Below are 25,822 nucleotides of genomic sequence, written 5' to 3' on the forward strand. Positions count from 1 at the left end.
ACAGTTGCTAGAGCAAACAGTTGCCAAAGGGAGCAGCTGCTTGAAAAAAAAAAGCGTGATGCGGAAATGTTACTGAATCTACGTGAACCTGCTAACCCCACAGAGCCGGTTAGTCAGTGGAGTGCTGACGGGTCCTACAGGGAGGGTGAAGGATCATTATTCATTTCAAATGTGCCTTTGTTCCTGAAGGCATCCTAACCTGGTTCGGAACATGAGTGCTGGGTCCATGTTGACAGACGCCATGCGACCAACATGGCGAATTTCTTTGGCAATCATCCTCAGCTTCTCAAAGTTCACCAGGCCGTCCACTTTGGAGTCATTGCCTGGAGAATACAAAGGAAAAAAAGATTATCACTAGCTCTTCAGTTATGTAATTTCTAAGAAAACAACCTAACTATGTAACTATGCTACAGCTACAAAAAACTGTTGAAATATCACATGCTGACTTCACCTACAACTACATTTTCTATTATTTTTTAACAGTTTCTGTAACAAAAAGAATACATGTTGATGGTTTGAAATATTAGTATTTTGTTTGTACTGTCACATAAATATGCTAGTAGGCAAACATGACCATGAAAAAAGGAAGTAGGGCATGCTAAACCAAAACAGTGCTAGCTTAGTGGTGTAGCTGTAACTGTAATTTCAGCCTCTAAAGAGTGGACTGTTTCAAATGGTTATTTGCCACATCTACGACAAACTACCCCAAGACAAAGACAAAAAAGTTCAGAATCTGCATTTTAAAAAACACGTACGGTGAATAACAATATTTACTGAATTAAAATAAAGGAATTTGTGCTTATCTTTGTATACCAGCCATGCTGTATATATAGTGAAAGCACTGCTTGTATCTAACCACCAACAAATTAATTTCAGTTGCTGAACACATTCATTAGGCCTACAAATTACTACCATACTAAAGTTACGAGCATCTGTCAAGTCATCTACCTTCATGTAGGAAAGTGAGGTCCTTCTTGATGACAGGGAACAGGGGGATGATTGGTGGCTGGAGGTTCTGATTGTTGAGGACATTCCTGTACTTGGCCATATTTCTGGAGGGGTCGAAAAGGTCCTGCAGGTCCCCAAACAGCTTCTCGTACTTGCTCGGTAACTTCTCCCATGTGCCTCTCAGTCTGGAGACCGGAGCCAGGTTCAGACCACTGCACAGAGAACCACAAGTATTACAAAGTGCAAGCAAACTAAAGTACGACAGAGGTAAAGTATAGCAGTCAAGTTCAACACGCATTCATTGTTCCCCGTCTCACCTGATGATGGCGAACATGGAGTTGAAGTTCTTGCACTCCCGACAGTGCAGGGCGATCTTGATGAAGTGCTTGACGGTCTTCATGCGTTTGAGCTGGTTGGGCTCCCGCGTCACCTCCGTGGCCACCCAGAAGGTCTCGTGGTTGATGGCCTCCTCAAAGCGCTTCAGGCTGGCGGAGCCGGTCTTGGATCGCAGCTTGAACAGGTCGTCGATGTATTCGGTGGGTTCGATGGCACAGAAAAGTTCGAAAGCTCGCATGGAGAGCTGCGTGGCCACCTCCACGGTGCTGAGCTGTAACAAAGAGATCTGGCCTTCTCGAAGGAGGTCCTGGGCGTCCTCGTCTGAACATAATGTCTCTGTCTCCATGTTACTCTTTAGGTAGTATCTAAGGGTGGAGCAGGGTTTAAGTCATTAAATCAATCCAATGAAAATGAAGCATTTTGATTTTAGTTTGTCTATTGTGAGAATTTACTGCTACTTTTTACAGGATTTTGGAACAAATTACATCAGATTTCTCAGTGCAGGTTTGAAAAATGAGAAATTTTAAGCCATCAACTTACAAAAATATGACTACTGTACTGACTGCAGTTAACAAGACCAACTTAATGTATTATTATTTGCTCTGTATTTAACCAGGGTGGCCTCCGAAGTTTAGGATATGTTGTATGAAGCGCCTGGTTAAAATAGCAGCAAAAATTATGCTAGAACATCAATATCAGTGTAAGGAAAAAGAAAAACAAAAGTTGACACTGAAATGTTATTACCTGCCGCTCAGCTGAATCCTGTCAGCAAGTTTAGAAAGCTGGTCTGGTAACCGCCTCTGTTTGATGACGCCCTCTGGTGTGACGGACACCTCGCACAGCGAATAAGCCTCTGGTGCAGCCGTCAGGGCAAACTCCCTGATAGCCTGGGCCACCACCTCCTTCGCCGTCGTGTCCTTCCCGATCATGATGTACCGAGACTGCTGGTCCGCCTTGAAGACTCGTAGCACCTGGTCTGACATATCTGTGGAGAACAATTAGTGATAATGAGGCTTTGCTTTTTCTATTAAATATACAATACTGTTCAAAAGTTTGGGGTCACCCAGAGAATTTCATGTTTTCTGTGAAAACTCACGCTTTCATTCAGGTGCTCACATAATTGCACAGGGGTTTTCTAATCATCAATTAGCCTTTCAACACCATTAGCTAACACAATGTAGCATCAGAACACAGGAGTGATGGTTGCTGGAAATGTTCCTCTGTACCCCTATGGAGATATTCCATTAAAAATCAGCCGTTTCCAGCTAGAACAGTCATTTACCACATAAACAATGTCTAGGCTGTATTTCTGATTAATTTAATGTTATCTTCACTGAAAAAAATGTTTTTCTTTCAAAAAGTAGGACATTTCTAAGTGACCCCAACATTTTGAACAGACGTCTTTATATTGTGAATCTCATAATCAAAGAAAAAAACAAGAAAAAGTGATTTTATTGGCTGCTTTTTAAGGTTTAGCAATAGCCATTCAATATTTACCAGCACCCTTCAAGAAAAGACACCAGCATCTTTGCGACGTCACCCTAAAGCCTCATTTCCCATCAGCCATTAGTTTGATCAGAAACACATTCCAACAGATCACATAAATCTCAGTGAAAGCACACGTGTCTACAGAAAATTTGAAGGTCAGTGGTCAGTGCAATGCGGTTAGCTTTACTCGATTATCTTTCACAAGCGTGGATGCAGATTAATTGAGTTTATGTTACGTCTGCCCCCTACAGCTGATGAATGTCTGTAAGTCTGAAACAGAGGCTGACAGCACCGACAAAGAAATGACTGCTCCAGGAGAAGCAGGATCACGAGGAGAGAAGATACTCACTCAGTATGACCGGGACTGGAGGGACACAAACAACATATTTTGGACAGGAGTTAATGAAATATAGAGACCATGTTCTATATCTCCTTTTAATTGTGTAGTAAAGGTATAGAATCTGTCTGCTATTACTGACTGTGTCTATTTAGGAAGCTACCTTTATGTCTCTGGAACCGGTTGTAATATAAGATGTTAGAAAGGGTATTTGGCCATTATAGTTCAATTAAATGTTTTATACAGTGCCAATTCACAACATAAGTCATCTCAGGGCACTTCTACAAAGTAAGATTAAGACTTTTAAATGTTATCTTGTGGAGAGAACCCAAATTTCTTTGTCGTCATATCAGATTTACAATATTGAAGCATTAATATGACAAATACCTTAATGTCACATGTTTACTTCATTGCATTACCCTAAAATTAATGTCATATATGCTGAAAAAATACTGGTGCCACAAACTTCTCAGTCTCCCTTTATGTCCACACAGATGATAAACACCCACCAGGCTGGTTGTTGAAGTCGAGGATGCGGTGGTGAGACTGCAGAAGGTCCGGGTTCGACGACGAGAGATTTCCACTGACTGGCAGAGCTGGTGGGATCTGTTTCGACTGCTTCATCCCCACTATGCTGTCATCCTGCGATTGGCCCACGCAAACGTCACTATGGAAACAAGAGGAAGAGGGGGGGTGAGATCACAGTCCTGTAAACAACAGGCAGGGGGCGATGTTTGTGTTGGCATGAGCTGGAAGCTGCACAATCCATACAATGGACTCCACATAAAATATACCACAGTACTGACTGACTGGGGTCATCACGGGCTCATATTTAGAGTGGCTGACAGAAGCCTAAGCCTCGGTGATTAGAATGGCAAACCCAACGAAACATCTACTTCTGTTAGGGAATACAGGTTGAAAATCACCATTTTTGTCCCTTATTTCTAGGTGTCCCTGCAGAATATCCAAGTGAAGACACAAATAAACATATTTTCTGCACTAAGCACAGGATTAAATAAACCACTTTTACTTCTTTTGCTTCCTTTGATATTAAATAATCTCAGACGTGCTAGTTTTGTAAATAAAAGAAGCTGTGTGTAAGATAATAGAATATTACAATTTAATGTCACCTACAACTGTCAACACTGAAAGCTAACTTGTGCAGCTTTTATAATTAAGCCCTGACTGCTGCTGATTTGCTTGCCACTAAAAAAGTCGTGTCTTATTTACTTGTAAGGTTTAGGGGGCAGGATGCTGGTGAGCGTCTTGTCGAAGATCTTCTTCAGCTTGTTGCGTCCTCCCACCGTGTTGGTCTTGGCTTTCTTGCTGACTTTCTCCAGGCCCATCACCTGCTCCACATCCACCGCCAGGTCAGGGATGGAGTAGCGGCTGGCCTTCTTGATGTCCCCAATCTTTGGAAGGTGAGGTGCCCCGTTCTTTCTGTCGTGCTCCTCCTCGCCATCCAAGTCGTGGTCTTGTTCCGGCCTCGTTAGCAGCTCTTTAAACACTAAACGGGAACAATTAGGTACGATAACGATCCATTCATGTTGTCTGCCTAAATTAGAACACTGTAAAAGTACCTGAAGCCTTACCTAAAAGGTTTGTCTTCACAGTTATGGACAAGTGAGTGTTGTTCTTCAGGATCTCGTTGGCTTTGCTGAGCTGGACATTCTCAAAGTTCTGCCCGTTGACCTCCAAGATCTGCAGAAAGAAAACAAACTAATCAGCTGTGTTCAAGATATATGACCAAACATAACATTTTCCATCCTTTTGTCTCATTTGAGCAAAAATACTGATGTGATTTTACTGCCAACTCGTCTTTATAAGAAATAAAATCTTGTCTTAATAGCTGATGCATCATTATGCATGTAGATATTTTGCTTCCATCACATTTTCACTCACTGTTGACCCATTTTTCATTGCAGTATAAAGTCACAATACCTGTTGCAAACAGTTACTATATTTTTTATTTTATTTTGTCAAAATTTCACATTTTTAAGCTCAGATTTGATTGTGTGTCCTGAAGGAACTGCTTCTCACACATGATTTGTTCAAGGACTGTAGGAAAAGTTCTCATCTAGTGAATGTTTTTTTCCCCACTTTGGTAAATAATGTCACTTTTAATTTTTTTTTTTTTTAAGACAACACACCTTTCTAACCCGCTGGTGGATTCGAGAGTTCAAGGGACTAAGAACCTACATGCTAGAGAGAAAGCAAGCCCTGCCAGTAAACTGTGATACTGGAAGTACTCGATGACTTCCGTGGTCACCCCGTCACGTCAAACTGCAGGTTATGATAGACTGTCTGTGCGCAGATAAATGGTAGATTTTGAAACTGAGAAAAAGTTCGAGGTATTAATCCATGTTCTATATATTTAAACAAAATGGCAAAAAACTCCCAGAACTGAGATTTTTATACATTGTGACATTTAGTCCAACACCAGATTGTGACATTAGCGTGGCCTATGTGAAATTTCAAATTGCCTTGTCTTTATCTTTACAGCTTGACAGTTCCAGATGAGCCGGATATTTGCATTTAAGCACAATCTTCTCACTAAGCTGCCATTTCCTTTTCAGTGGAAGAGGAAGTCACCTTTAACCGCAATTTACACGCAGGCCATTCTCTGCTGCTGTGAGGCCAGTTAACGCTGACATACACGGCCAAATGTCTGGTTTGGGATCAACAGTGATAAGTGAAATGTTGCCAGGAGTTCACCTCTGATAAATTTCAGCGAATGGCCTGATGACAAACTAAGTGAACAGTTAAAAAAAAAAAAAAAAAGAAAAAAGGTGTGAAGGGTGTGAGAGAGTGAAAGCTTCCAAGGATGTCAGCTTCCCTGCTTCCTTTTGGGAGAAACAGCTGCAGGGGATGTTTGGAGTCAAGAGGGCTTAACTCACATCCAGACACTCTCAAGATGGTTTCAAGGATTAAGGGACTTTACTTAAAGCCCCCGAGGACTGCAGAGTGTGAAAACGGTTGAGAAGTCAAATTGTGAGGAGAAATCCAACACAGGGTGCCCCACAGCTACTGGCAAGTTCAATTTAAGGCTTTTCAAAGGAGCCCTTTTAATGCTAGTTAGAGCAAAATGTAAAACCAATTTCACAACAAAAAATGAATTTGAACAGGAAAAAAGCAATCAATTCCAGCGTTCATCTGTGTGACTGGAGGGATTTCTCTGCAGAGTTGCAGTCTACAGAAAATCAAGTGTTTTTTAGACTGTTGGAGGCTACATAAATTCCCTTATGAAATCGCATAACCAGGATAAATTATGCTCAAAATTTACGGAGGATTGAAAAAATACCTTTGAGGAAGACACCAAACCGTTGTGTTGACATATGACAGATGCGTAACTACAGCAAAAACGGTGAGGAGGATGATCTTACCTGATCGCCACGCTTCAGGCCGACTTCTGCCGCCTTGCTCCCTGCCTCCACGGCATCAATAAAGATGCGGAAACCTTTCTCCTGACCCCCGAGAAGGCTGAATGCCAGTGGAGAGTCCCTGGACGGCTTGGTCAGGGTCACCAGCCGTGGCTTGGCTTTAGCAGCACATGCTATGTTTAACAGTCTGAGGTGCCCACACATTTTCTAGGAAAAACAAAACAGACATGAAGAATAGAATCTATGAATTAAATTTTTTTTTTTCAGCATATCTTAAATCTCTGTTTGCATGTTACACTTACTTCTTTCTCCAGATTGTTTTCAAACTCTTCCAAAAAGTGAGTCATGGCAGGGTCGCCCTCAAAGTCATTGAAGTGATTGTTTACCCACAGCAAGACTACCCGTGTAACCTGGAGGAATCACACGAGCGACGCAGGTCAACAGACGATTTACTGCTTGACTGACTGCAGCCAGGTGATACACTGCATTTCATATCCTGACCTAAAAAAGCTCATGGGAAATGTCCCTGCATGCATACATTTGTGTACAGGTTTACAGACACCAAATCTTGAAGGTGTGAAGTTTATGATTTAAAACAGCTAATCAGCTTATTTGATCTTTAAGTTGTGTCTAACTGCAGGATCTAGTCTCCATTTTATGTAATTAGATGCTCTGACTGACTTGCTTTCAAATTCTTTCTTCAGTAAATTAATGCTTAAGGTCAAAGTTTGTGTTTTATGTACCTAAATGAAATTTGTCTAAAGCACATTTTAAGTCTGAATTCTGCAAACCAAGGGGGTTTCTGAAGGTCACACTAAGTCTGTGTGTGAGTTTATTTAGTTTGCTTGCTTTAAGGGTACTATACAGATATATAACAGTTCAGCAGCTCATACCTTGTCCCTGAGACTGGGGTCGTGGAACCACTCCAGCAGCTTCTTGCCCACGACCATGGGGCTGGAGAGGAAGGTCCTGTAGGTCAACAGGAAGTCCTCGATGTAGGTTGGGTCCACCACTGAGTGCTCCTCCACTAGGTGCATGGTGAGACGCTCCGCCGTGCCCTGACATTTAAGATCACAGCGTTAGTCCTTCAGAAGATGACTAGCCTGGATATGGTAGCTTAAACAACTACAAATAATTATCTGGTTACCTGTTAAGTGAAACCTATAAGTTTTTCTGGTTGTAATAAAATGTAGAGCGACTAAATGTTCATTTCTCACCTTGATGACGATGTGTCCTTTCCTGGTGCCGGTGCGGTCCAGTTCACGATGTTCCTTCACCATGACGATCTCTCCTTCTTCTTCAACCTTCTGCATGTTCTTCTCTACCTGGTTGAGGATGCAGCAGTAGTCCTGCTGGGCTATACACACAAACTGAAAAAAAAAAAAACAAAAAACAGGGAAACACGCCTTAGGAACAGATTTAATCCAATTTAATGTTCTCTTGTCTCTGCTAGCCTTTTCTCTCTTTGGTATTTTATTTTTATTTAGTACTGTTGGGCTTCACCCAGTTATTTAAATTAAAACTGTAAATGTATGTTAAAGTAAAATACATAATAAATAGCAATGTAGGGTCTTTACATGAACATTAAATTTCATAAATATTTTTTTTTTAAATAGAATACACTTGGGTTCAATGTCTGTTATTTTAAATGTTAAATATAAACTAGAAAGCATATATTTATTATACATGCGTAACACTATTTGTGTCACTGAATAGCTTTAATGTACAGCAATGTGTGAAGGCTAAAAATATAATTCACATGACAGATAAGAACTAACTAGAAAGAGATCCTGCACAGCAACTAAACTTCTATCTACACTGAATAATTACAAAAAAGGAGGATTTCACTAATTGGCTGCACATATTTTCTCCTCCCAGCCTGATGAGTTCTGCTGATGATTAGAAGACTAAAAAAACATTTTGGTGCCTTTACTTTCACTGCTGAGCACTTTACTCCCAAACGCATGATGCAAATAATGCTGGCCTATTCTCTTTCATAATATCTCACATTTAACGGGATGCTATTGCCCAAAGCAACTTTTGGTGTCGTGCTAGCAAACACTTTCAGCACAAGTGGGTCACAGTGGGATTTAATAACAAGATGGTAGAGCGAGGGCTGTGCTTTACACGCTAAAATGCAGATTAAATGGACCTAAACCCCACGCAGAAATATTTAAAATGCGGAATCTACCTGGCAGTCGTCCACCTTTGTCTTCATGACACCTTTCATGTATTCCTTCTCCATGGTCGGCGACACCCCAAAACTGTTCCCCATGCACAGGATTTCTGTCCGGCTGTCAGGGTACGTCACCTCCACCGAACCGTTCAGGATCACCGACCACGAGTCCAGCTGGAGTCATGACACAAAAGCACAATAAGTAAATGTTTCAGAAATAAAGAGAACACAAACAAACAAGCAAAAAATTTGAAAAAAAAAAGAGACGGAAAAAAAAACATAATGCTACAACAATGATAACTTTGTAGATCAGACTAAGTTCAGTCTGGTAATATTCCCAACAGCTGGTGTTGCTTAATGAGTCAAAGTTATTTATCAAAAACAGCCATATGCAGTAACTACAAGGGAACTGCTGCACTAACAGATGGTTTCTGACTGTCCTCAGAGGGATACAGCAATAGCAAGAAGCTGTTAGAGCTGCCCAGCAAAACATGACTTTAAGAAGTTTCAAAACACTCAAAGCGTTATCACAAGTCATACAAGACTGTTTAACATTTAAAAAACTTTTATCCTTTTGAAGGATTATGTAAAAAAAAAAAAGGATGCTTTCAAGAATTCCTGAAAAGCTGACATTTTGAAGGTTCCCATCTTTTATCCCGATAGCGACAATATGCCCGGTGAACCTGTATGACCGGACATTAACTAATGGGGCCAGGCCTTAAAGGCAACTTCTGCTATCTATTGTTTGGGTGCATTATAGCAAAAAACAACCAAATTGTCTTCATTGAAACTTCATGTTGTGTCTTCACCAGAGAGAGAAAAAGTAAGTGAGGCTGCCCTCGGCTGCCTCAGGGACCCTAGGAAGACCCAGCGATAAGAGCTGTCCACCATTCAGGGTTAATAGAGCAGAAAAAACATTGAATGGAAGAAGAAAGACTCATTGGTGTGAAGAGGTGAGACTAAGGTTCACTTCTTTGAGACACACACATACATACACACATATATAAAAATACAAGTTAAGGCAGGAGACAGAAACAGGACAGGGTTTATGTGAGCATGAATATGCACCAACACAGACCTCCTCTCCATCGTTGAGAACGATAGTGCCGGCGCGTTCGACCACAGCGAAGACCATGACAGCGCAGAGTTCCCTCCTCACTGACATGGTCATGTTGGCAAATGCTGGCAGTTGATGCATGAACTCCAGTAATTGCTCTGCGAGAAGGACAAAGGAGAGACACAGAGGAGGAGTTTAAGAAAACAGCAAACAGAGTCTTGACATCACAGAGGGCAGGAAGCGCTCTTGGCAAGCCTGAGTTGCCCTCGATCTGGCCAAGAAGGCACGAGCTGGAGGCTGAGCATCAAAATGCATCATCGACACAATGACTATATCGTCTACAGAGGAATCATTGTGGGAAGAAGGCAAAGCCAAATATCAATTCTATTGATATAAACTTCAGGGCAAGCCAAGGATAATTGCTGACAATTCACTCAGTGACCTCTGTGTGAGTTAAAGGAGACACTAGACGTTAAACTGCAGCTGAAATCAGACTGATATTAAAGTTTAAAGCCATTATTCATGTACATGGCCAGAAAACAACTTTTTTAACATATCTACATTCTAATATCTGTACAGAATTACCATATTTCTTCTCAAAGCATGAAAAAATATACATTAAAAACAAAGCATTTGCCTTTTCCAAAACAATTCCCTCTAAATTCCACAAACTACTGTGAACATCTGACATCTTTAGCATGAAGGAGTTGAGTGAAATCTGTCCATAGTCAAATCTGGAGATTATAAAGAGTAGTGTTTCTGATAATATTTCTAATCTATCATTTTTAACATTCAAATGTATTTGTCTATTTTGTCTGTGTTGAGCAGCAGACACATGTTTTTTGTCTCTATATGACCGTTTAACTTTAACGTGAGCATCCGGGCTCAGTTTAAAGCATTACATTGCAATGAAAGGCTACAAAACAGACATATAATGAAAAACTGATCAATTACCAGCAATAAATGACTTAATATGAAAACAGCCAAAAAATGACAACTGTGATGACAGTGTATCCTAATGTCCCAACCAAATAAATTAGAAAACACATATTTCTGTTCAAGTTTGCAAAATTCTCAGTGTACATTAAAACACAGACATGTCAAATTATAACTGTTGTCAACTATTATCTCCTGATGGTAAAAGTTTCATAATCTGGGTGAACAAATGCTTCAGTTTGGCTACATTTCACCGGGTGTGTCACCAAGGGGAAATGCTATCTTTAATACAAGATCCAGGACATTCTGCAGCACTACACACTTATGGCAAAAGAGTGAAGACAGCCGTCTGTCCCCCATCTACCAACCAGCTCTCCCCTTCAAGTTGGCCAGCAGCAATCTGGTGCACTGGCTGACCTGGGTTTGGCAACAGCGTTGTGTGTGAAGCTGCGGAAGCACTGAAAGTTTAATGTGCTGGGAGAGGTGAGGCGAGAGGATGTGCCGGAGTGACCTAGAAAAGCCTGCCGGCAGAGGGAGGGGTGTGCAGCAGGGAGATCAGCGAAAGAGGGGGAGGGGGTTGGCACTTGTTCGTACTCTCTCTGCATCCAAATGCATCATCCTGCCCAAGTCCACATCTGTAGCTAAGCTTTGAGTGTGCGTACTTATTTTTTTTAAATATGCCTATCACTATCATTAGAGTTGAGTCATCGCTTTAAGGGATATGATACCGCAAGCCTGATGTGGATTCGAGAATTACTCGAAAGCCGACATCGCAAATGAGAGCTGTGCAGACTTCAGACAAATGTAAATTTTCTGCAAAACATTTTAATAAGAAAGGAGGGAGTGGTTTTTATAGAGCAGCAAATTAATCTAAAATTGGGACAAGAAGTGCAGTCCCAGCCGAGAACAATGCTGCTTGTGTTTTTTTTTGTGTTTTTTTTACTGATATCTTTCACACCATTCTCCAAAAATATCATGCAAATACAGCACTCTGAGGCGTGCACGAGAATAGGCAGAACTTATTTAAAATAAACACCGCATTGCCACATGTTTTTGTTTACAATAGTGGCATTCATAAGCTGCACTGAGACACAAACACTGTAGCTTATTCAGTTTGAGTTTAAACTTACAACAGATACAATAGAAGGAAATAAAAGCCTTAATCGGGTGCTCACCTATGTCATCGTCGGTCCTGTCCATGGGGTCCTTCTCCAGGCAGTCCCGCACGATGTCCCGGCTCATGAGGGGGTCCGACGCTCGCTCGATGTCCTCCTCATCGTCGTCCTCCTCGGAGTCGACGGCTGTCTCCGGCAGGCCACTCAGGTCCATGTCACCTGGTTCGTTCTCTGTGGCCTAAAAGGAGCAAACAGACGAGCGATGAGTCAGTGATTAGTGATGGACACGAGGAGGGATTTGGCCACTCCATTCAGCAGCAGGTGGAAAACTACAGCTGTCCCATGACCATAAGGTCAGATCTCTGCAGTGACCAGCATGTCCATCTACAGCCCTGCTCCTTGTCCAAGCGTCTTTCAGCGAGACACTGAACCTCCTACCTGTATGCTCGTTGCAAACAAAGCTTTAGATTCCCAGCAAAATGCTTAAAAAGCCCCGCTCATGATCGGCTGTCAAAACAGAGTGAACGCATTCATAAACAGCCAGCGTAACATTTCACAAAACGCATGCAGAGGTTGCACAGCGTACTCACACACACACACACACAGACACACTGCTGAAGTCATTTTACAGTACAAACATCAGCTGCAACACACCGCATTTCCAACCAAAGTCTATAAAACTGTTACTACTTAAAACTGTATAAAACTGCAGATTTGACCTATTTTGTGAAACGGATAAGAGGTATTCAGTACAGTATGAGAAAGACAGGCATCAACACTGCATACCAAACAGTCTGCTATGCATAGTAACAAGCTAATTAACTCCCAACTTTCCTCTCCTCTCCCCCTCAGCAAACTCCACAGCCTGCCTCGCAGCCAGATCCTGTTCTTTGAAAGCACAAGATGAAATATGTGTGGAGTCGTGAAAATGAACTAAGATGAGAAGCAAACGTAATCCAATTACTTGTGCATGAGCGATACTAACGGAGTTCTTCTGCCACCATCAAAGAAAATATTTCTATAAATGACACAGAGACCGTATTGCCTGATTCCTGCTCAGACAGCATGAGAACCTCTCACAGACAAAATCAAAGCACTTGAAGAAAAGGACTTCAAAACATCGGCTCTGCTACCTCCCAACGACGAACCCTCTTACCCCAACGTGGCGCCCAACCTCAAGCTTCTTAACAGAAAGAGAAGAAAAGGTTGCCTTTGCAAACTGTCCACAAAATCCCAGCGCTAGACGCATCTTCACCTCCCTGACTGTCAGGACGCTTTTAATTTTTTAATGCTCTGAGCCCCCGTACCCAGTCTCTCACAGAAACCCTCTGTCATTTCTCCTCGAATGCCATGTGCAAAAGGCTCATTAATGATTCAGCGTCTGACTGGCCATTTGGGCATCACTGGTGCACACCCAGGCGGGCGGGGCCAGGGCGGGGTTCGCAAAGAGGATGTGGGGTGTCTGCTTGAGGCCTTTGGACGGTGAAGAGTCACAGATTAGGAGGAGGATACTCAAACTATCATGAATACGCACAAACTAAAACATAAGTCCTGTCACCATGCTGCCTTTCCAGAAGTGAAAATGGAAGGATTTCTTCTTGGGTACTCTTTGTTTTCAAACCAGACAGCTGCACATTCATTGCCTCTTTTCTACAGATGGACTGGGAGCAAAGGTTTATGACACTTTACACAACATTTTACAAAACAAACATAAAACCAGACAAAAGAACCGAGGATGCATATCTCTTCATACACACCACACGGCCTTCATTTGTTTTTACAGCAGGGCGCAAAACACTTAACACAGCACATGGAGACAGGCTGTTACAATCCAAGCACTTACACACATTATTTAAAATGCAGATTGCCTGAGCACCTTTGTATTCATGCACCGGCTTGTTTTCGTGTCGTGCATGTGTCAAAAATCCATAAATGTTCAGTAGGCATTAAGAGTCAGCGGGCAAGTCAGGTGCTGTTAATATTTCATCAGGGCTATTCTTGGATCAATGCTTTCAAAGTCCTTCTGGAGGACCAATTTCATGATTTATTCAGACACAAACAGCGCGCCATGTTAGCCGTGACGTGAGAATGATATGGGACTCTTCATGAGGCGCTTCAGTCAAACAGGCCAGAGGAGGCTGTGGGGATTAGAGCAGCAGAGTAGCCGAGCAGTTAGATTATTCATAGCTCCCATCAATAATCCCAACCCCATGCTCTCTAACAGCATCAATGAAGTGTTGAGAAAATGCAACACAGAATAAAATTAAAATTTCATGTCACCATATGTCCTTGTACCATCAACGTATTGTGATCTTGAGTGTAAAGCACCAAACCTCCTCTGATCCGTTTATTCTGAAACACCCCCAGTGAGGACAGCACGCTACTGATATACAGCTCCACACTATTATTGTGGAGAACCTGCAGGGTACGACTTCAGCTAACAATAAAAAAAAGTAATGTTGCATAAAACAAACAGTTTGAGGAGTCGTGCCGGGTTCCCGAGGATAGTAAGAGATTAATATGAAGTATTTCATCTATTTTAAACGCTATTTTAGCTACATGTGCACCTAACAGGATGAACTGTGTAATAGCTCGATAAGGGTGCTTGTGATCTGAAACAGGTGACTCCTGTAGATTAACCTACCAAAGTAAAATACCACCTATGTCCTTTATTTAATGACTGCCATTTATTCCTCGATGAATGAGAGGTGGAGGGATCAGGCAATGATTAGGAAGCGAAAAAGCAAGGAAAATATATTTTTGCAACATGAAATGCTGTTTTTTTCTGACAATATTCGTCCTGGATGAGAGAGGAGTTTACTGGCAAGAGGTTGCAAGTACAAAAAAACTATTGTTTCCCTGAGCCAAAAGTGACAAAGTCGCATAGCTTGCTTTGCTCAAATAACAATCCAAAACCCAAACATAATCACTTTATTATCATTAAAGACACAGAAAGCCAGCAAATCTGAGACACTGAAATCGCTTCCGTTGGTAAACAGAGAAAGCACATGCTCGCATATAAGTAGTTCATCTGTGAGTTGAGTGGAGAAGTTTGATCATATGTGAAATAAGACAAAAACACAGACACGCTGAGACAGAAGAGAGGATAAGGCAAGAAAATGTCGCATTTAGAGACAGGAAAAGCATCAGAGTAGGGGTCCCGCCAAAGAGGATAGAGAAGAAGAGGAAAAAGCAGGACAGTGTTTGTGATTCAGAGAGAGAAATCAAGAGGCTGCCGCAGAGCTGCTAGCAGATGGCGCTAAGACCGGGATCACAGACTGGGGACAGTAGAGCCTGTTCAACCTGCCCCAGCCAGCCACAGCAAAGCCAAAACATATACACACACTTCTCTACGACGACACACAATCATACATTCCTCATACGTAACACAGAGCTGTATTCCTGCAAACGGAGCTAATGCCCTCGGCCGGCACAAACACCAGTGGGGAAAAGGGTCTAAACATAACAAAATGATTGCGCCCGAAGCCCCTGAACACAGTCACAAGCACACTAACAAACAAACACATAAACAGGCACACAGTAGGTGACAGTATTAGGAGCCACTGGGGTGGGTGTGCTATGTTAAGAGGATTAGTCGCAGGGTTTGGGGCACGTCCACATTCACGAGATTTTGTGTACGTGTATTCTTTTGAGTTGAATAGTTCCTTTTAGAAGCCTCTTGAACGCAGATTTCCTGATTAAATAAAGATAAATTGAAAACATAACATAATACTCCTTCTTTTAATTTACTCTTTTCTTCTCATTGTTATTTATGTATGAGCTTATAACACTAACACCACCAAACTAATTCCACCGGTGCTTTAAGTGAAATTATGAGCATAAAATTGCTCATGAGGCTTCTTTTCACATGTACGTCACAGCTCCCTGGGAGTTCTGTACTTCTGCTGTGAGGTGATGAGAGCCAGACCTGGAGTCGGGATGTGGGCGGGACCACCTGCTCACAGCCACCCGCCTGCCTGCTGGCCTCCCGCTGAGCGCCGACAGCCTCCTATTAGTGTCTTAAAGCCTTTTTGGCAGCCAAGTCTTTACATTCCTCTCAGTAATGTTTGTCCCTCTTAATGACACCAACCTCAGTTCACCACAAGGAGGAGTTTCCCCACCTTGCTGCACATCAGTGCAAGTCTGCTGCTTAATTCAATCACACAGATTTGTCTTCAGATTGCATCATTACCTAAAAGTTCAGCTTATACACTAACAAATACATGTCACATTCTTGAAGAATGATAGCCCAAATAAATGTATTTCTCTAACTATTAATACATTCATTTGGATACTATGCATGATCTTTGCCATCTTAAAAAATATATATTTTACGCAATATGTGACCTACATAAAACTCTTCTATAAAAATGTGACATTTTAGGGAAAAAAAGTCCTTTCTTGTCAAGACTCTCTTGTCTTGTGAGGTAAATATAAAGCTACTGCCAGAAGACTGTTAGTATAGCTTAGGATAAAGACTGGAAAAGGGAAACACTTAACCCTCTACACCCCAAAACCTACTGGTAGTTTTAGAAGACATGCTTGTTTGTTTTCTTAATCGACAAAATTGCACCATTTATTGCAGCCAGACACAGAAAAAATACCCAGAAAGAATCTTCGGATTTTCAACTCTCCAATCATCCTTCAATTTCTGTGTGACTTTCAGTTTTGTAAACTGCAATACTTAAATCAAAATTCTTGAATTCATCATATATCATGTAACAGAGTCATTAAAAATACAACATTTGCTCTAACCTGATTCTGAACAACCAAAAAATGATTTACTCCTTGGTGCAACCAGGAAGTCATTAGTGACAGTAATTCAGAGACTTTTTAGCTGAACTGCAGTATGGACATAAGTAGTAAAATACCTATTGTAAGTGGAGTTATCATTTTCCCCAGTGTTTGGAAAGTCTGTGGGCATTTGGAAAACTGCTGCATATGTTAATTCTGTGTTTTGTTTTTCCCCCCAATTTTTGGTTAAAAAAAACAATTTTTTCTTTTTCTAGTATCTATAGCATGCTAACTTTGACTGTACCAAAGCCATTGTGCCTATTTAGTCATAGTTGTACTGTTTTCACAGGAGCTGCAGGACTAGATATTGTTATATATTGCAGTAAAAATGAGACCACTGTGAGTAAAAATGTGACAGAAACTGCTTGGGCTTTAGAGGATTGAATTCTGGGAAAGGGGTGCAAAAAATCTGCATCTGGAAAAACAAAAATCACTAATTAACATGTTACATCTTCCTTGTTTATTCCGTAAAACATGTCATGACCCCAGTCTTTGTGATAAGTGAAGCCAACTGGCTTTAGTTTCACATTTGCAGGACAGTCATGAAGATATTTCCCAAAATGTCTGATCATTTCAAGGTTTTTAAATCGCTGAAAAAAGGCGAAACAAACAAAACATGCCCTAGCTAGACTGAGGGAGGTTTCATGGCCACATTTAGGATATACTCTACAAGTTACTAGCTAGTGAACTATCACACCTACTTAACGATCCAGAGGAGTCCGAGCTGGGGATCCAGCGCCAAGATGGGGAGGCCTTACCTGGTAAATGTCTGACAGGCTGCTGCTTCCAGAGTCGCTGGTGATACTACATCCTGAGTGGCTGGAGGAGACGTGGGTCACCTGTGGATGTAAGCCGTCGGCCAGGTGAAGTCTGCTGAAGTCTGCGGGGAGCTGCACATACACACACACAACATACACACAGATGGTCAGTATCAGCCAGCCCAGCAGACACTACTGGTCACTCACACTGACACTCATGCTGACTGCCAGGCGTTACACACTTGGCCGCATGTTGTCCTCCAGTCTGTCTGGAAATTAAAAGACTAAGGATCTAAAAATAAAACTCTCTTTCTGTTTGAATCACTGCATTTTTTACCCCCCCGCTTTATCGTCTGATATTGAGTGAACACTGTTAAAACACAATGTATTTTTTTGTAACTACAAACGCGCTCTGAAAAATCTATTTTAATTGGAAAGTAGCCTTAAAACACTATCTTCTATTGAAGAAAAGGGATTTATCTTTGTCTATATTCAACAGCAGCGATTACACAATGTTAACAGAGCAAAAAATATTAATTAGTCACACTGCAAGAGCTCAATTTTACACATAGTTTATTATTAAAGGAGAGAAATGGCAGAAAAATGGAGATGTTAATTAAAATGTCTGACTTTCAAAGAATATGTCAAAAACATTTAGTTTAACCATATGGGAAGAGAACACTAAACCTGCTATTACTGTAGGTAAAACCATGGGAAATCTAACATCTAACATCTGTTGGTACTTCTAAAACGTAAATGGCACGATCGTCGTTATACTGCTATGTGAAAATGTTGAGTTGTATTTATTTCGGCACCACATAAGTGCAAAGGAATTCCTTTCACCAACTGAGTAAACAAACACAGAGCACTGCATACATCAAGGAAACACCCTAATTAAGGTACGCGACTTGAGTAACCTAAATGAGCACGAGGCGGTAATGGGGGGAAACCCCTCTGAGTTATTCATATGATATAAAGTACAGGAAAAGGCGCGCTGTAATTAGCGATACTGTAAACGAGCCAACCCACTTCTCTGTGGAGATGACCCTGAAATGTAAAATACTTCACAAACCCCATGCTGAAGTTTTAGGAGTGGATGAATAAAAAAAAAAGAAATGTTGCGCTTAGAACAGGAGCAGCTCCGAGGAGTTTAAGGACTAAACATGCTGTAATTGCTTCTGTATGTGTAGTATTAAGGAGCAAATAATGCACAGCCACTAAATCAATAACTATTTTGATAATCGATTGATGATTTGAACCACTTTTTTGGGAAAAACAGTCTTTTTTTATTGCTGGAATTAGCTTCATAAATGTCCCATTTTTCCCCCTCCTTCAACACCATTAAGATTCTATATTTCTGCGAGTTTTGGGGCATGGTTTTTCCAATTTTCTTACATTTTACAGACAAAATAATTACTCTACAAGCTTTTGTCACAGTACTCTAATATGCAATAATCTATCTCAAACCTTACATCTAAAACGCATAAGAATTTGGATAATTTACATCCATAAATGTGAAGTAAATTTAAGGCTCATCTTTATTCCGACTGATATTTCATAGATTTTTCTACAATATACATAGTGTTCAAATTAAAGCCATCGTATTTGATTAAAGCGCCGGAGGGCTGAATAATCAAACAGCATAAACTGGTTCATGGTGTCTATGGACGTGAATATTTGATGGCTAAATGTTTTATTTACCAATATATATTTGATACTCAGCAGGGAGACCGTTTGCTCTGGGCCACTTTCAACTCCACTTCTGGCTGTGGCAGATCATCAAGATTACATTTTTAAACCTAAAAGTCAAATGGAGCTGATTTAACTAGTCTGGCTCAGTTATGGTACGGCAGGAAATCAGAGGCAAACCGAACGTCTTGGGTTTTAAAGTCTCCTACAGGCTGTAATTTTAAATCTTGATAGTAAACAGGATTTAGATTTTTATTTATTTGGGTTATTTTAAGAGTTTCCCTCTAGACAGTAGAAAACATTTGACCCAGTGCTGGTGAAGAAGGGTGAGATGATGAAGTTCAAAGATAAAACCAACTTTCCTTCAATAGATCCTGATGTCAGGGTGACACACTGATTGTGCAGCTACTATCGAGGCTTTTAGCGCTTCACATCTGAGCTATGAAAGTGAAAATGGTCTCTGAAGCGTAGTAGTCTTTGTGTTAACGTCACCCCCCTAAAATGTGCTGCTGTAAATAACCTCACTGCCTCAAAATCACTGCCTGAAATCAGTCTCAATACTGTGAAGTCTCACTTGGATGACAAATGGAATAGATTGGACAGAAATACATCTTGGGAGGTTCATTTGCAAGTAAATGGGTTCGAGCCATCCTCAACTCTCGTACGCACTCTAAGAAAACGTCCATCGTCGCAGCTTCCGAGGCACTCATCTGCATTACGGCTTAATTAAAGAGTGCTGTAGATGAGGGGAAAAGTGTTTTGCTGCCAGAATTATCACTGTGGAATATCGGAGACTACTTCTGAGTAAAAAAAAGACTTTTTAGCATTCATGAGACGGAGTGACAAGGAAATCGAGGAGCTCGATGGTCCTGGGTGATTTTGGAGGCGTGGTAAGTTATTTGGAGACCTTTCTGAGCTCTTTGTGAGGGGAAAAATTAGAATATGAGATATATTAATCTGCAAAGCTCCTTTCTGTGTCAGTGACAAGACACTGAGAGGCAGACAGTGGAGCTCCTGTGGCACTGAGGTGTGATGTGATTACACTGTGTCAAAGATTGCCATCACGTTTAATTATCTGGCTGGCTGCACTAACCAAAATGGTCGACCGGAGGGCCCAGTCAGTCACTAACTCCCCCCAGGCTGCTATTTCCCATCCCCTCGTCTGGCTGACTTCACTCCGAGCGCCTCCAGCTGACTTCCTACGTTATCATGACTGCTTGGACAATGCTGTGTGATGAATCTCTTTTGTCGCTGCAGTGATAAAGCCTCATCACATTTCCTTCTGGTGACTTCTACGGTGCAGCACATCGCTCTTTGTGGTGCAAAAATCGGAAAGTGAAGCTATCTTGGAGCCGACGCTGTGACTAATTATATTTATGATAACACATTTGTCGTCAGAGTGCTGCAGCTTTGAGGCACAACACCAACTTTATCGTTATCCCTAAGGAAATTTGGTTTGTACCCAGGGATTACACACAGCTGGCAATAAACTACTGGAGGAAGCTTGATATCAAAAACAGACCAGCGAGTTACACTGCTGCTGTGAGATGTTCCTTCGTTATTATAAATGAAGCTGACAAAATGTTTTTCAGGGCTGACACTGATACCAAATATTATTAATCCAGGAGACCAATATTTAGAACTGACATACATTTGAAAAATTTATGCTACAAGTGTTTAATTAAAGAGAGCTTTTTAACATTTTCTCTTCTGTGATGTTGGAAAGATACAAGCAGCAGCCAAAAGAGCACATTTTGAAATGATTTACTTTCTCAGTTATCAGTTAAGAAAGTAACAATAGCGATAATAGAAAAAAAATATTAAATATAAAATCTTATAATGAGATTATAAGATTAAAGTTTACTGAATAACTGAACAGGCTTTGGGCTACAGACAGGGCAGAGAAGCCAGAAAACATGGTGAGAGAGACTGACGAATTGTGGGTTTTTCATTTATCATGGGTTTAACAATGACAGAAATACAGAATATCACCAATCTTGTCCCAATCTTAGCATACTTTGGAATCAAGTATAAACAGCTGAGTTGCTGCAATATTTTAAACATTTTGGCTCAATAAATGGGAGTGCACAAGGGTTAAACTAATTGAATATTGTCATTAATGAGAGTACAAGAAGGGTCATGTGGAGTTTGTCGATACGACCTTCCAACCGGACTCTTGAGTGGTCTGCATGTCAATAATAATATCCCCGCTGGTTTCCACAACCAGCCAGAATGATTCAACCTCCTCCAAACAAAACCCACAACATACACAAGCCCCTCCCCCTGGAAAGAGCGCGAGATAAAGGGAGGGCAGGAAGGAGGGATAAAGGGAGAGGATGATAAACACTTAATCCTTTCTCTCCCCTCATTTAGGTCATCCGTCTGTCGGTCAATAAACGAGGGTCCATTCTGTCTATAAGCATGTGGTCCGTTGACCTCTTCGGCCCAAAGGCATGCAAGATCCGGGGCTAAGATGGATGCCAGCACAACAACGACGACATGCACTCATTAAGCTTTTCCAATCGGTGGCATGACAACACAGCAATACATGCTGTTAACTCCAATCATCGATCTGCAGAGTCGATAGCAGATAGAATGCTAAAGAATCTGTCGGTGATATACTGAACACCAACCACAGCGTGAGATTGTGATTATTCCCCTACCTTATATAGGTCTCTCTGTACTCCTGTGTTCCAAATCTAGTGTTCTCTCGCAAACAAACGAAGTGAGCTCTGCAGAACAGCGGGCCGAAAATACATACAATCAGCTGTCACAGGAGGATTAAGCATCGCTCTAATGCTCGAGCCACAACACTCAGTTCTGCCTACATGTGAGCAGATGTGGCACTCCTTAAATTACACTGCAGACCTAATGACCTAGATTGCTGGGTGGAAGCCCTGAGTGGAAGCTCTGGCTGGCTCTCAATCTCTTTACCGCCTTTCTGTGGCTGGGGGTGAATCTGTGCAGCTACACTAGATGCCCCTTCCTGTGGGTGAAGACGTTCCCTCGGTGGAGAATGCAGTTCTCAGCGGCGTGCAAAGCATCAAAGAGTCTTGAAAAGAGCTCCCTGCTTCCACTGAAAATAGTCAACTTCCAACTGTTGGTTTAATAGGTTTAAATTATTGAGCAAAAAAAGACAACAGCCAAATGATTGTTCTTTCTGATTTCAAGCAGTTGTGAAGTGCCTGAAGCTGTGCTGCTCCTTTAAAACATTTCACGGGCGGGTTTAACTTCTTGTTATCGAATGGAAAAGCGTCCATGTTGGAGGGCCGAGAGGCAGCAGGCACATCCCAGAGTTTTCCCTGATCATGGTGGCAGCTTCTCGCTTTCCTGAGCCTCACGGATCAAGAGATTAAAATCCTTTCGGCTGGGTGTCCGATTAAATGGGTTGATATGCTCTCTGGGCTTTCCCTTCCCCAGATACAGGTCCAACAGTCAGTACCACTCAAGGCAGGAGTTAGACATGGGGGGAGACGATTACCTGCAACGAGACAATCTTCTACACCACCACTAGAATCAGACTAATTACAAATGCGAGGTACTGTGATTCATTTGTATGCACAGTTTTAATGTTACTGCCAGTTTTAACCCTTTAAGCTGCAGTCAATTCCAGCCATTTTCAGTACAAAAAAAAATCGCTAATATTCTATTTTTAAATAAAAAAAATTACGAAAAATACAGGGAATATTGGACGCACATCGCGAGGTGCATTTCCTTGAAAACGACCGATTCATGGATTTTATACCGACTTCAGGACATGTTTTGGACAAAATAGTTTACTGGCTTGTGTTGTCTGGATGTACAAGGTTGGATTATGGCCGTTTTTTGTGGAATCTTTTCATCTGTGTGTAATAATGAACCCGGAAATGTGAGTCGCGCTGTGTGCGTTGAAGCCGTGTATAGAGAACGGATGGATGAATATTTGTTTTTGTCGGACAAATGTGTTTTTCTCACCCGCTGTGGTAATCACATCTGAAAGTGGTTTATACCGGCGGATTCATGAGAATCTAAGCTTTCCATCGGCGTATAGTGTTTGTATAATCGGGTTTGCAGCCGTCGGACATTCTTGAAATTCCTATGCAAATTAGTAGGTGTACCGCCGGCGGTACACCTATGACGCACTGAAGCGTAAAGGGTTAAGGGAAATGGGTGGAATATATATTTTAAGTGAATAAAGGAAAAAATATTAGCAGTGCAAAGGAAGCTATCAGTGTTGAGTCCTTGACTATAACATCCGACTGTATCAAGGGAAAGGTTTGGGCACAGATCTTCAGTATGTGAACACCTATTCCATAAAATGTCCATAGATAAGGACACAGCATTCACAATCAAGCTATCAGCAGAAGACAAAGTCATAAAGTCTATAAAAACTTGATAAATCAACTGTGAGTGTGTGCAGCAGCACATAGCCTGATGCAATAAAGATAAAGCACAACCATAACAATGGAAATCCCTGGTCTTCAGAGGAAAGATAAGCAATCAGGGAATTGCCCTTATAGCAGCCAATGGTGATGAGCCTACTGGGGTGATGTCATTCCTGTAATAAGATCTGGTGGTTGTTATTGACTCAGCCCATGGTGGGTCTCCTGCTGGGATAAATGAATATTTACACAAGCCTCCATTTGTATGCTAAAAACATAAGAAAACAAAAGTCAAATGAAGGGGCCTGGAGACAAGACAGAGAAATAAAAATTGGGGGTGCCGCATATATGAATTTAAGGCAAGCTTGTGGAAAAGAATGCAATAAAATGTACCAATTAGTGCAAAAAAAAGAAGAAAAAAAGAAAATGATATATCCTGACTGCAGAATATGTCACTACCTCCATTTTCTGAAAGGCAGCAAATCAAAGAAACAAGTCATACTTAGATCACTGAGCTCATGATTGGCAGCATCTTTAACTTCGTGGCTTGTCTGCATGTTTTGTCTAACTTGAGGTGTTTCAGGTTTCCACTCATATTTTGGCACTACTAAGTCTTCTCCGCTGCTAATAGCAATTCTTTAATTAGAACTATGTGCGATTCGATAGCTGTTTTGTCTTTAACTCATTATAGTAACCCTATAATAAATGTTCTAAGGACTATTATAGTGTGTGGAGTAGTTAGAAGTCTTTGCATTTCTGGAAAACCAGTCAAATCAACAATGAAAGCTCTATTTTGACAGAAGTATCAGTGCAGTGACACTGCATATCTTTGTTTCTATAAATTATAAAGATTTAGAAATGTCAGACTGATTAAAATGTGACATAAAAGCATGGGTGTGTGTATGTGTGTGTGTGTGTGTATATATATATATATATACATACACACACACACACACACACATATATATATATATATACATACACCCATGCTTTGAACTTGAATGCACCAACTTGTTTCATTTGAGCATAAATTCATCATGCAAATGTCTTTATGCTAAAGAAAAGTCGAAATTTATGCACAATTGGTCAGCAGAACAGTGGGTTTTTGTTTGTTTTTCAAAATTAAAGTCCTTTGGGGATAAACATATCTGGAGGATGTATTCCCTTCATAAAAGGTAATATCAAGACTGACAAATAAACCAGTGCCATACTTTATATGTGCATGTTTTAGACTCTGCAACCTGCTAAAATTACAGGCATGACAAGGTATTTGCATTTGTATAGCACATTTCAAAAATTAGAGTATTCAAAGTGGATAAGAGGAGCTTTAACATGCAGAAATCTAGCCTCACTTGTGGCTTTTGGTCTTACATCTTAAAAGACATTAAGAATTGTGCACAAATAGCAGCTAACACTGAAGCAAAAAATGAGAAAAATGTTCAGAAAAGAAAAAAGAAATTTGCAACATTTTTAAAAATCCACACCTTCTTAATTTTTTCCCCCCCAGGGAACACAAAAAAAACTGAACCACATCACACTAAACCTTGACCTAGGCCAGTATGCAACAGGTGTAGAATCACATCATCTGCTCAACTGAGGATGATTTCACCAGAGGCAGTCAGCATCATGAAGATATGGTGATGATGTATATACACTGCAGCTCAAAATTTTTGGAGTCAACCAGGCAATTTCATGTTTTCCATCAAAACTCACATTTTTATCCATATGCTAGCATAATTGCACAAGGGTTTTCTAATCATCAATCAGCCTTTCAACACCATTAGCTAACACAATGTAGCATTAGAACACAGGCGTGATGGTTGCTGGAAATGTTCCTCTGTACTCTGATGTAGATATTCCATTAAAAATCAGCCGTTTCCAGCTAGAACAGTCATTTACCACATTAACAATGTCTAGACTGCATTTCTGACTAATTTAATGTTATCTTCACCCCACCCTCCCCCCAAAAAAAGTTTTTCTTTCAATAATAAGGAAGAGACTCCAACCCTTTGAAAGGTAGTGCACATATTTTTTATCAAAAAATGACCATTATTTTAGGAAACGCTGGTTGCCTTCCCATCCTACAGGCCTCAGTCAGGGAGGCAGCGCAGACTGTGAGGAGAGAGGATGAGATATGTCACCAGCACTGACACATCTATGACTATTATAGGAATATTAAGGTGATTTTTCGTTTGGCATCTGTGCTCTGCGACCCAGGAAGCGTCCATCAGCGTGATGTACAGCCTTGCCTTAACACGCGCGCGCCTGTGTGTGTGTGGTCCCGGTGTGTGAGTGATGCCGGCGGCGTTGACAGCCGATCAATCCGTTTAACGTTCAAGTGCAGATCAGCTCAGGCCTCCAAGTGTCTGCCGGAGCTGCTTCCAGCACCACGGACAGCGCCGCCAGCGAGAGGCCGCTGTCAGACTCAGCTGGTGATCATGACGAAG

The 25,822-nt window shown here is 41.2% G+C and overlaps 1 protein-coding gene across 12 annotated transcripts in view; it reads right to left on the reverse strand.

Moving 5' to 3' along the window:
- Window positions 1–25,822, reverse strand: part of rapgef2b (Rap guanine nucleotide exchange factor 2b) — a 117,087-nt gene that overhangs the window by 12,925 nt on the left and 78,340 nt on the right. For 6 of the 12 annotated variants that reach the window (XM_051954362.1, XM_051954361.1, XM_022211035.2 and 3 more), the window contains 16 exons: window positions 17,326–17,457; window positions 11,834–12,011; window positions 9,744–9,880; window positions 8,681–8,839; window positions 7,707–7,859; window positions 7,383–7,547; window positions 6,792–6,899; window positions 6,493–6,696; window positions 4,702–4,810; window positions 4,340–4,616; window positions 3,619–3,776; window positions 3,122–3,136; window positions 2,029–2,269; window positions 1,266–1,649; window positions 949–1,160; window positions 200–323 (listed from right to left, as the gene is read on the reverse strand). In XM_051954362.1, the coding sequence (XP_051810322.1) occupies window positions 200–323; window positions 949–1,160; window positions 1,266–1,649; window positions 2,029–2,269; window positions 3,122–3,136; window positions 3,619–3,776; window positions 4,340–4,616; window positions 4,702–4,810; window positions 6,493–6,696; window positions 6,792–6,899; window positions 7,383–7,547; window positions 7,707–7,859; window positions 8,681–8,839; window positions 9,744–9,880; window positions 11,834–12,011; window positions 17,326–17,457 (2,756 nt within the window). The remainder of the gene's footprint in view (window positions 1–199; window positions 324–948; window positions 1,161–1,265; window positions 1,650–2,028; window positions 2,270–3,121; window positions 3,137–3,618; window positions 3,777–4,339; window positions 4,617–4,701; window positions 4,811–6,492; window positions 6,697–6,791; window positions 6,900–7,382; window positions 7,548–7,706; window positions 7,860–8,680; window positions 8,840–9,743; window positions 9,881–11,833; window positions 12,012–17,325; window positions 17,458–25,822) is intronic. The other 6 variants (XM_051954365.1, XM_051954364.1, XM_051954367.1 and 3 more) reach the window with 2 other exon arrangements.

This window comes from Acanthochromis polyacanthus, chromosome 10 (assembly GCF_021347895.1).
Source record: "Acanthochromis polyacanthus isolate Apoly-LR-REF ecotype Palm Island chromosome 10, KAUST_Apoly_ChrSc, whole genome shotgun sequence".
Classification (NCBI taxonomy): domain Eukaryota; kingdom Metazoa; phylum Chordata; class Actinopteri; family Pomacentridae; genus Acanthochromis; species Acanthochromis polyacanthus.